Source organism: Arvicola amphibius, chromosome 12 (genome assembly GCF_903992535.2).
Source record: "Arvicola amphibius chromosome 12, mArvAmp1.2, whole genome shotgun sequence".
Lineage (NCBI taxonomy): Eukaryota > Metazoa > Chordata > Mammalia > Rodentia > Cricetidae > Arvicola > Arvicola amphibius.
The window spans coordinates 74,323,401-74,336,129 of NC_052058.2; the positions used below are offsets into that span (position 1 = coordinate 74,323,401).

At 34.9% G+C, this 12,729-nt stretch overlaps 1 protein-coding gene and 1 pseudogene across 2 annotated transcripts in view; both read right to left on the bottom strand.

The window, feature by feature from the left end:
* Brinp3 (BMP/retinoic acid inducible neural specific 3) overlaps positions 1-12,729 on the bottom strand; it is a 384,777-nt gene that overhangs the window by 204,638 nt on the left and 167,410 nt on the right. The window contains exon 2 of one of the 2 annotated variants that reach the window (XM_038349419.1): positions 3,244-3,434. The exons of the other annotated variant lie outside the window; for it this stretch is intronic. Within the exon in view, the coding sequence (XP_038205347.1) occupies positions 3,244-3,434 (191 nt within the window). The remainder of the gene's footprint in view (positions 1-3,243; positions 3,435-12,729) is intronic. 2 annotated transcript variants of the gene reach the window in all.
* Positions 47-1,628, bottom strand: LOC119827603 (annotated as a pseudogene).

Here is a 12,729-nt window from a genome sequence, read left to right on the forward strand (position 1 = left end):
CTTTCTCCATCTTTGGGCTTAATTTGCCAGTGGTGCCCAGGACTGTTCAGTGCGCCTTTTCTATACTTGCTTGCATTTTTGCATTAATGTCTTCTACAGAACTAGGTTATTTTTGATGTTTTAGGATTATTTTTCCTGTTTTTTGAAGGACTCTTGACCATTTGATCTTGGTGTTGATGGTTTTAAGTCTTTTCCATTTGGTTTGATTTTTGTGCATTTTTGGCTGGAGTATCTCACATAGATTTCTTCACTGGAACTTTTTCTTCAGCTTCCTCATTATCAAAATCATCATCATCATCATCTTCATCATCCTCATCATCCTTATCATCTTCATCATCATCCTTATCAAGTTTTACTTTTTTATGTGGAACCTTGTTGCCACCTCCAGGAGCAGATTGCATTCTGGACATACTCAATAGCTTTACATCTTTCTCATCTTCATCTTCTGACTCTGCATCTTCCTCTACTGCTACTAGATGCTATCCTCTAATGTGCACAGGCCCTGAACCAAACTTCAACCTTAAGACCACAGGTGGTGTTATTTCAAAGCCCCCAAGAGAAACTGTTGGCTGTACAGACATTTTCTTTTTATAAATAATTTATTTTTTATTAAAAATTTCTGCCTCCTCCCCGCCTCCCATTTCCTTCCCCCACGCCCACCCCCTCCCCCTCCCTCTCCAGTCCAAAGAGCAGTAAGGATTCCCTGCCCTGTGGGAAGTCTAAGGTCCTCCCCCCTCCATCCAGGTCTAGGAAGGTGAGCATCCAACAGGCTAGCCCCTCCCCCCAAAGCCAGTACATTCAGTAGGATCAAAACCCAGTGCCATTGTCCTTGGCTTCTCAGCAGCCTTCATTGTCCGTCATGTTCAGGAAGTCTGGTTTTATCCCATGCTTTTTCAGTCCCAGTCCAGCTGGCCTTGATGAGCTCCCATTAGATCAGCCCCACCATCTCAGTGGGTGGGTGCACCCCTCACGGCTAAGGGGAGATGGGGAGAGAAAAGTGTGAATGGGAGGATGGGAAGAGCTTGGGGGAATGGGATGGTTGGGATAAAGGAAGGGTGGATATGGGAGCAGGGAAGTATATATCTTAATTAAGAGAGCCATTTTAGGGTTGGCAAGAGACTTGACTCTAGAGGGGTTCCCAGGTGTCCAGGGAGATGTCCTCAGCTAGTTCCTTGGGCAGCTGAGGAAAGGGAGCCTGAAATGTCCTGATCCTATAGCCATACTGATGAATATCTTGCATATCACCATAGAACCTTCATCTGGAGATGGATCGAGATAGAGACAGAGCCCCACATTAGAGCACCTGACTGAGCTCCCAAGGTCCAAATGAGGAGCAGAAGGAGGGAGAACATGAGCAAGGAAGTCAGGACAGCGAGGTGTACAGACATTTTCAAAGTTGCCAGTGTTACTTTAATTGGACTGCCTTCATAGTTCATTGCTTCTGCCTCTACGATGTCTACTTCGTCTTTTGCTCCAGCACCTAAACTAACCGTTCTTAGAGATAACTGGTGCTTATTCTCATCATTATCCACCTTAAAGTGATAATCTTTGTTGGCTTTTAGTTCATAACCGAAAAGTTAGTTCTGAGACCTCAGAGGGCTCATGTCCATGTCCATCGAGTGTTCCATGATGTGGAGGCTCATAATTCGGTGACAGAGAAGCTTGACAGAGGGTACTGCGTGCTGCTCCACAGAAGAGACACGCAGGATGGAATCATGTCAGGGCAGAATAATCAATTATCGAACATGCAATTTAACCAGAAACTGTCTCACAACATCTATTATAACCATGGAGAGAAAGTCTGACACATATAGGCAACATCTTTTTCTTGAAGAAGATGAAGATGTCATAAACAATTCTACAAACAAAAAGTATTTTTGAATATATATTCATTCTATGAACAAGGCAAAATATGATGACAATATAGTGCAAAGATTCTGCTCTTGATTGAGCAGGAATTCCCCTAAAACACTTACATTAAGTAGTAAGATAAATGTCACTGCAATAAAAAAATGTTAGGAAGAGTCACATGTGATGCTTGAGAAGAAAACTAGAACTTGATTGCAATTTTCAACTTGTAAAGCACAACAAACTGAGATTTTATGATAACGACCATGTTTGGGATTCCCTCTAAAATATATCATAGTTTGTTCAGGTTTTCAAATTCCCAGTATGAAGAATGAGCCATAAAAGAATTCTCTGGTAAATTTTGGAGACTTTCATGTATATGTGATGACTTGTTGTAAGCTTCCCAACAACAAGGTGAAGACAAAGTTTCTTATGGGATATATCCTGAAATAATTAACTGTTTGTATTTCTGTCAGACCGGTTTTGGAAGTGGGGGGTCTAAGAACAGAAACTGATCCTATAATACTGAGGAACATAAAGAAAGTAACCTTCCACAGCACTTCTCCATTGACAAAATCAGCACAGCCACCTTTTGTGTATTCATAGAGAGACTGACATGGAAACACATACACTTCCTTCATCTACCATGTCCAAATTTTATAACCAGTCTCATATAGAATCAATAATATTGATTAATAATTGGTACTTTCTTTGGAATCTTCAGAACTTATGGTAGACACTTATACTTGTATATCTACATATAGAGAATTGGAAGATTGAAAATATTTTATGACAGCATCATATTTTTTCTTAACTATTACCTCCTTATACATTCTTCATGATTATTCAGGCTTCTGATTACTAATCACAATATGAAGCCTTTTAACCAGGCATGGTCGTAGGTTTCTTAACCTTGCTAACCTTTTTTTTTAAAAAAAAATATTATCAATCAGCTCTTATATTTTTCTCCTTCCCATAATCATAAGCCAAGTACAGACTCCTGGAAGAGCAGAATTTTCAAAACATAGAATTTTACCACTTACTTCTGGAAATCATTTCTTTTCTCTGTTACCAGAATTGATGACTCTCACCTGAACTGAAGCTGTTTATTTTTAAACATGATTTGCCATATCACTTTGTATAATAGATTATCACAACTATGCATACATTTCATGTATATTGGCACTCTAGGAAGCTTTGAGGAAGACACTAAGTAATACTCTTATCATACTCATGAGTGCAAATATTATAGAAGAGGTTAAGTGATCAGTTCATCAACATTTTTGATAATGAAAAGAGTCTACAGTGGTTATATGGATTAAGGGTTTTCCTAGAGTGAATATACAGGTTTATTCACAGGCAAACAGAAGCACAGATATTTTCAGAAGCTCCTACCTCCCAGAGTAGCAGATAGCAAGAAATGAGTCCCATATTTCTTGATAAGGTTTTCTGTGATTTGCTGAAGAGTAGGTCGTCGTCCCAAAAGCCTTATGTTGCGGAAGAATTCAGGGGCAAGAGGCAAAGGAGAGCCAAGGAAATTTCTTCGCTCAACTGCAAGATTATTTACCTTCCAACGGCCAAATTCCCTGAAAAGCAAATTTATTTTTTATTCACAACTGCACAATCTGAGTGTTTCTATTTGAAAACTTCAATTGGGAGTTTAGTTGATGTCTCTACATTGCAATGATTGTAACTTGAGTAGGTGTTAGGAGCTGCGAACAGAAGAGACCGCATCTATAATCCCCGAAACTGGAATTGAAACCAATTCAGAGTGACAATAAGATACTTAAACTGAATAACTTCTACTGAGGTATTTTCTCAAGGACATGCATATACACAAACAATATTTTCTTTTGAAGAAATTGTATGTAGTTGCTAAAAAAGAAACAAGAATAATAAAAATTAAGATAATCCATTCTGGGTTGGACAGATGGTTAAGTGGTTAAGGGCACTGACTGCTCTTCCAGAGGACACAGGTTCAATTCTCAGCACCCTTATGACAGCTAACAGCTTCCGTAACTTCAATTTCTACATAGACATATAAAACACTAATGCAATCAAACAAAACCAAATAATTTAAAAATTAAAAGTTAATCTATGATGAGTACTTCAATAAAAAATAAAATTGACATCACTATTGCAATGTCATCGTTTCCATTCACTTTTAAATATGAACTCTCAAATTTTGGGAAGATTTCAGATGCAGAAACGATTTTTTTCTTTAAGCCCTCAAATGAACAACTATATTTCTGATCATTTTAATTTCATCTTTACAAAATTTATCATATGCAAGGTATTCAAAATCCTAATTTTTAACAAAATTAATTCTTTCAAAATGAATAACTTTATAGATGAATTTGTCAAATGACAGAACATCCAGGTAAGGGCATTAGATTGTGTACATTAAAAAAGCTAACGTATTTTACTTCAGTTACATTAACAGTAAACTTAGGAAAATTTTTGGTGAGCTAGATAACCTGATATAAGGTTATTCAGATTATTTTAAACAATGGTTTTGCAAATTTATTCATGTATTTCTTGAAAAGATGCTTTCAGTGTGCCAGACAAATTTACATGATTAAGGATATATGTGTGATGGAGAACCATGTTACCATGATGTGCATTTTCAAGTGGAGAATATAAAATAAATAAACAAAAGGAAGAATTACATTAAACAATGTTCTAATAATATGTTCTGAGTATTACACTGCCCACCTTCACTAAGAAGGAGTTGTCCTATTTTTTAATTAATTGCCAGGGAGGGCAGCTCTGGAAAGTCAGTATGTAAGGCAATACTCAAAGGAGTAAGAGTAGCTGGATGAAGAGAAGTAGGGTAAGGTTTTACAAAGATTAATGGGGGACAATTAGGTATTTGTAGGACTAAGAGGTCATAATGTAACATTTCCAACTACATATATCTTACAAATGTTGAATGTTTGGGGGGTTTAAAAGCATCTAATTTTGGAAAACTAATCATAATGTCAGATTCACTAAGGAATCTAGAGAAAACATTTTTGTCCAGTAAAACTTAGCTTACAGCTTCTTCCCTGAGTAACTCTAACTACCTTCTTTATTAGATCATTCACAAGGTTGAAACATTCTCCTCAGCAAGAGCTCTGAATGTCAGCAGATTTTAGAGACCCTTGGAAGTTTTGCACCGGAGTTATTGTTTCATGGTATGTTAGGTGGAAATGACATTATATGTTTTAAAATAAAAATTGAGTATTATGAGTTAATTATAATCACTATAGAGTTTCATTATACAATTTATTTGGGAATAATTTAATCATATTCATCCTCATTTACCCTCTTTTGGCTCCTGTCTTTCCCTTTTCAAACACCCCTTCTATTTTCACACATCTGTTTTCCTTTAAATTTTAATTCTGCATGTATTTTCTTTAGCACGATTCATTTTCCTACAAATGGCATAATTCTTTCCTTTTTTATTGCTGAGTAATAAACAGAAATGTTAATGCTGCTCTTTACAGAACCACACTGGAGGAAAACTGCTCCCTAGATAATTTGGTATATTCTTTTTTTTTAAACCATTAAAATGTAGTTTCCATCATTAAACACACACACAGCATTTAACAACTGAGTATAATACTTCACACATACACACACACACACACACACACACAGAGAGACACAAACACATCTTGTTTTTTTACCTAAAGTTGAGTTGTTGTCAATATTTTTGTACTATAATGTAATTTTCTACAACAATTTGATTTATTGTTTGCATATTACATACACATAGAATATGAAATATTTATTAGAAATTGAAATATTTTAAAATGAGATAATTTTAAATAAAATATTATTGTATTATTGATAATATCAACAAGATTAAGTAATATAGTTCTGGGAACTTTTTTGTTAAACAATAAAATATAAATATATAATTTTACTCACTCATTGAAGTATATATTTAAATAACATTTGCTTACCAACTAAAAACTTATAGCCTTGTATTCAACAATAATAAATTAAATTCTGTAATTTGTGACAATTGGAAATGAAGATAATAAAAACAGGTAAAATATCTCAGGCACAGGAAAAAAAGAATCATGTGGTCTGATTCATGAGAGGAATTTAAAATTTGGGTTGCTTATAAATGAAGCAAGGAATTCCAGCAATGCCATTGGAGAGCAGAAGGAAGTTAGAGGAAAGTCTAAGCAATAGGTACTACTGAGAGAGGTGACAATCACTTAATGCAATGTCATTGCTTAATGATAACGTAAAATATGATTCAAGAAGCTTAAGAAAGAATACTTACGTTGTTTTTTTATTATGGGATGATCATCATTTGAGAAGGCTAAAAGTCTATCTTCATTTAAATATGTTATGTAGATATATCCATGCCTGAAAATATCACATGCTAGCTAATAACCATGAAAGATGTTTGTGTTTTGATTATCATCTAAAACAGAATATTTAACTGAAGTAAAGTAAATCTCTAGTCCTAGGGATTTGGGAAGTGTACTGAGATATAACCTAAAGGAGAGATATGAAGTTAAGATGCTATAAAATATCTCTTTCTGTATAAAATACAAGCACATAGTTAATTCTTATACCTTAACTCATTTCATGGCTATCGTTTGATATGAATTTTTCTCATTAACTCATCTGGTGTGTTATGACTCTTCTTAGATTTTCATATCTTCCACACTGATACGAAGAGCATAACACTGTGGATACCTCTATGGAGTGTGCTACAGCCCTCAATGGTTTTGATTTTCTGTTTACCAGGTCCAATAATCTCACAGTCTGAATATAGATTTTATCCTTTATTTTTGACAAAACACTTATTTACTTTTGATCATTATTATTTTCTCAATGTCGCCTACCAAAAAAAAAAATGCAGACTGTAGATACCACTAAACAAAGGTCAACTAAGCATTCAAGTAATTCACAAGGAATTATTATCCTAATTGCCAGAGCATTAATTAAGATTCTCTTACTTTCTCACAATCCTTGGAAGAGGTGATAAAAAGCAGTCTAGGCAAGAAAATCATTTCTGGAGACTAAGTACTATCAGATTTGCTTGTACAGACATTGTCCCTTTCCTGGGCACAGGGTCAGTTGGCATCTTCTGCTCTTCCCTAAAGCAGCTGGAGCTTTCCTTGACCAATGACCAGTGAACATATTATATCAATATGGTTTACTGTTCTGATACCTTAATGGAAAAAGATTACTCGGCCGGGCGGTGGTGGCGCACGCCTTTAATCCCAGCACTCGGGAGGCAGAGGCAGGCGGATCTCTGAGTTCGAGGCCAACCTGGTCTACGAGAGCTAGTTCCAGGACAGGCTCTAGAAACTACAGGGAAACCCTGTCTCGAAAAACCGAAAAAAAAGAAAAAGATTACTCCTCTATATGTCCTCAAAAGTATCTTTCTTTGCAGACTGTAGGAACAAGCAATATGCATGGATTAAAAAGAAACATAATGATATAAAGTCATCAAGATTATAGATTTATTTTTCGGACTGTTGACTTTCTCGCTAGAAATATTTTCAACATCATGAAACATGCATTTTTGACACTAGGAAATCTTTAAGAAACAAATTAGTAATTAATATTTGTACAAATAATGGAATCATAGGAGTAAATTTTTAATTTCCATTTCATGAAGAGAAGATCCAGCTTTTTGGAGACTCAACACAGTACAAAATTTCTTAAAATCAAAGGAAGGTAGTGTTCAATTGAAAACTTGTGAAAATATGATATTAAGTATGATTACCATAGTGTGACTATTTTACCTAACATCTCAGAATTCTGTCCAGATCTTGCATTACTGTAATAAATAAGAACTTTCTGATACCTCATTTAGTCCTTCATTCTACACAGACCATAAATAAATTTCCAGTATAGTTATTAGAAGTCTTTAAATGAAGTAGTTACAATGATTAGAATTTAACATATTTTGGCCCCTTTATAAGCACAAATATTTCTATAGATTATAAAAATGAACCATCACCAGTTCAAATAGATCATCAACTTGAAATGTCTTTTTTTAAGTTCTATGAAATCTCTTTAATAGTAGCATATGGTTGTTTGCTAAAAACTCTGATTTTCAGAAGTCTACAACTTGCCTCCACAGTCATTTATTTACCCACAATATCAATTATGGTTTTATTCCTATTCATCTTACAAAAAGGTGGGAGAACAAGAACTACATCATTAAATGCATTGAAATTATAGTCAAATAATTTTTACATTATCATTTCATATTTATACTTAAAGTCTGTGTCAAATAATAAATGTGGTCATTATGATTAATATCACCTCAGTTTCTTTGTAGTTTATCAAATGCAGATAATTAATCATTAATTATATTGAAAATTTTGAACACAATATCATAGGAAAAACTGTCTAGAATTTTAACAAAACAAAATAATTCAGTTGCCAAAACAAGGCTTATATTTAACTGCTAATTTGTTATGAAAAAGATTTTTCCCCTAATTACTAAATGATATTAATTGCATCAACCTTGATGTAACTACATTTGTTGGCTTATGATTTTATATTTAAAATATTCATGAAATTTACAAATATAATTTTAAAATAAAATATATTACTTAAGTGTTAATGTAAGAATAAATTTAATGAGTATTGTAAAGTGATCTGCCAACTCTTAGTAGCAATAACCTTGTAACTGCAGCTGTAAAACATATTAATCTTAAGAAATGTCTACAATGATTGATATTTCCCAGAGTTTTATTATATGTAACAGTAGAGGTAAAAATAAAGCCGCACAAAGATGGAAAATACACAGAGAATCTTGATACTGTATACTATTATGCTCTTTTTGAATTGTTCGAATGCTGAGGAAGAAGCAACAGCTGCTAAAAGATATTTGTTTACAAATGCTGCTGAACTAATCCAAGATATATATTTTGAAAATACCTTGACTTCAGAATTTGGATCTAAGGATATGATACTTTGGAAAAGAGATTCTTCTTTTGTTTTTACAGAAAATGAGACTCTGTGGATTGCTTCTATCCCAATATGGTATGATAGACCACGACCTCCTGAAAGGTTGCTATGAACACCCTCAAAAAATTACTTCGCTCAACTGCCAACTGAGATGAACCTAGCACACAGGTTACACCATGAAAGATCTGATTAACAGCGCCCCCATTCAGCAGGAAGCAGTTTGGAGAGAAATAACTGCGCCCATATTCCCAAATATTGTTTATAAATGTTCTTTTACATTTAAAAGGGGATATGATATAGATACGAATAATTTGCATTGATATGTATTTTGCTTTAGTAATTTAAATTTAAGGTCAATTTTGTTATATGTATATATATTTCTAATAATGATTAAGGTATTGTGATTGTGTAGTTCATTTAAAATGTATAATTAGGAAATATAGGTTGTTAATGGATAATCATCGATAATAGTAAAGCTTATAGTCATGTTAGTTAGATTTTCTAGATATATAGAGATATATTTCAGTTAGACATACTTCATATCTTCCAAAGACTACAAAATATGGCATTTTAAATGTTTTAATAACTTAAGGCTTTTCATGACAATGAGACACATCAGCTCCTGGCAGCACCAATCTACTTCAAGAGGAAGATGGGCATCAAAAAGGATCCTTATGGAGTTTGATAGCCACTTGGGCAAGAAACTGCTCTTGCCTGGACTGTTGGCATAAACTGGACACAAAGAACCCACAGAAAGAGGACTGCTGAACTTGCCTAAAGGTGAGATGATCTTTCAGGGTTCTTCATACATGAAAGAGTCTGTGAGACATTGTGCAGGACACAGCAGATACTGACTGAACTGCCTTTGGAATTTCCTGCATCATGGAAATGTCTGCTGGAAACTATGGGCCTGAAGGGCGAAGATGGATGCCCCAACGGTACAAAGGAACTTTGGGTGACTGCCCAGGCAGCAAGATGTCTCTGTGATTTCTAGAGTTTTGGAAGTAGCTTACTACTTGTTCACCGAGGTAGTATTATATCCTTCTGGAGTCTTTGATGGAGTTGAAGAATATGTAGTTATAGTTGTTTTCCTTTGTTATGGAATATATATATATACTAATTCTTACTTGATACCTGTTTTGTTATATGTAATTCTGCTGTTAAAGTTAAAGCCTTCTTTTTTGTTTAAACAGAAAAAGGGGAAATGATGTGGGAGGGTCTTCTGTTTTAATAAAGAAACTGCCTTGGCCAGCCCTTAGATGGGTGGAGTAGACAGAACAGGAAGAAGGAAGTGAGGTAGATGGCTCAGTCAGATGCCACGCCTCTCCTAAGTTAGTCAGACCACTGTGCCTCTCCTCAGAGAGAGACAGATGCGATAGAGCCAGCCGCCAGTTCAGACATGCTGAATCTTTCCCGGTAAGACACCATGCGTGGTGTTATACAGATTATTAGATATGGGTTAAAGCAAGAGATGTGAGAATTAGACAATAAGAGGCTAGGAATAATGGGCCAGGCAGTGTTTAAAAGAATACAATTTGTGTGTTGTTATTTTGGGGCAAAAGCTAGCCAGTGGCTGGGAGCCAGGCGGTGGGAAGCTGAACGCAGCTCCACACTACATGTAACTGTTATAAATATATTTGGTTTGCTTTTACCTTGATCACTATGCAGTTTTCTGGTATTACAAATATTTTCCATCTGACTGGCAAAAATATAAATATCTCTAGTGACTTGGATAATCAAAACTATGAACAAAGATTTCAAATAAAATAAAATAAAATAAAAAGTGTCATTCCAAAAAGGACCATGGACCTGAACAGAGAGTTCTCATATTAAAAAATGGCTAAAATATATCTCTAAAAGTATTAATTTTCTCTGGGAATAAAGAAAACACAGATCAAAACACCTGGAGGTTTCATGATATAATGACCAAAATGTCAAAGATCAACAAAACAAACTAAAATAAATTATGAAGGGGACATGAGGAAATGGAAACTTCACTCACTGTTAGTGGGATTGCAAACTGATGTAGTCACTGAAAAACTCAGTATTGTAGTTCCTCAAAAAGCCAAAACCAAATCTATTCCTCTATGCTACTCACTGGTTTGCGCTGAAACACCCCATTCCATAGAGACTTGCTCAACCATATCAGTTGCTTCACTAGGCATGATAGTTAGGAAATGCAAATAACTTAAATATCCATCAATATGTAAGTGGATAATAAAACTATTCTCTATCCTATAGTGTAGAATCCTATGAAGTCAGACATTTAATGGGATTAAATCTCTGAGTAGGTGGCAAAGAAGATGGATTACCTGTCATTAGCTTGACCCCAAGCGGAGGACATTAAGTACAAACTTGAGGTTTTCAAGGTTCATTTGAACACAGCTAGAGATTTAATGGAAAGAAGCTATGAAATTTTTATGTTAGAAGAAAATCACAATCTCTTATATTATTTTTTATAAAATGTTGCCTATACAAGGCTCAGTATTAGGAAAAAATAATTACTTCGTTTTGAATTACATGCCAAATTCAAAGTAGACTAGCGAAGGCAAGCAACAAGATTACAGCAAACATTTGTTGATCACAGAAAAACAATAAGCACTGATTGCAGCAGCAGGCATTTAGTTATATTATTGAATCACAAAAATAATTTAGAGCTGTTGAGAACATTTTTAAAATTTCTTTGTTTATATTTAATTGTGCTTATTCTGTTTTTTAATTTGCTAAATCTATGGGACTATGTAATGACTGACAGCAATCTAGTTTTATAATTATTTTGAAATATTTTCTATGATTTGACAGGAAGTCATTCAAATTTTAAGGAAAATAGCAACACATTTAATAATCACAATCAGTGTCATATTAGCACCATATACTTTATATCAGATAGGTAGCAATGCATATGCATTTTGGTACTTCAGTACATACAAGGCAAGACTGGTGTTAATTATTCATTTTTAATCAGGTGTTATGAAGGTTTCATGCAAAATACACACACACACATGAACACACACATACACACAATTTTTTTTCCTTCTGAAATTTCTAATTTTGAAGGCCATGTCTAGGTATGTAGTCCTGCCAAAGCTAAGGTCTACTTTAATGTCCATTTTACTATAAGGCCCCATGTAAACCATGTGTTGAACCATGAGTTGAAGTACAAGGCCTCTCTTAGCTGTCCCTGTCCCCTTCCAGCCCTGGGATAATGGACCCCAATGACCCCAGCATGGAAAAGCTGGAGCTGTCCCAAACAGGAGAATTTTCACCCCACATGTAGGAAAGCTGTACCCACCCCTCTCCAAGGGAGTTGGAGAGTTGGCCATACTGATCAACTCAGCAGACACTCAGGTATACATCCAGGCCATTGAACATCCGAACATCTACGCCATATATAACCTGCAAAAGTACATGAAGGGACTCATTCTGTACAGTCATGACCACATGGTCTACATGACTTGGGGCAACAGCAGGATATCTGGGTAGTTTCCATGTTGGTCCAGCGTTGATGATATGCCAGAGGTCAGAAGCCTTGAATCTGACCAACAGCACATTACATAATGAAAATTTGTGGGGAAAAGAAGTTTGGACAAAAGAGTATTCAGCATGATACACAGCAGCTCCAAATGCCACTAAGATAAATGAAGAGGTGATGGAGATTCAAGGAGCGAGGAGCAAAGATTTGTTTTGCTTGTGTTTTTTTTCTCTTTTGCTTTAATTATTTTCTTGTTTGTGTTTTTGTTTGCTGGATTTTACATTGAAATTGATATTCTTATTTGTACTTTTATTTTTCAGTTTATTATTCAGTATTTTTTCTTCTTTATCTTATTGTTTTTATTTCTTTGTTAGTTTTACTTTGTGTGGTACACCACAAGGGTGTGTAGTAGATGTAGTGGTACTGAGAGATGGGTGAAATTGGAATGCATGATGTGAAATTTTAATTTCAAA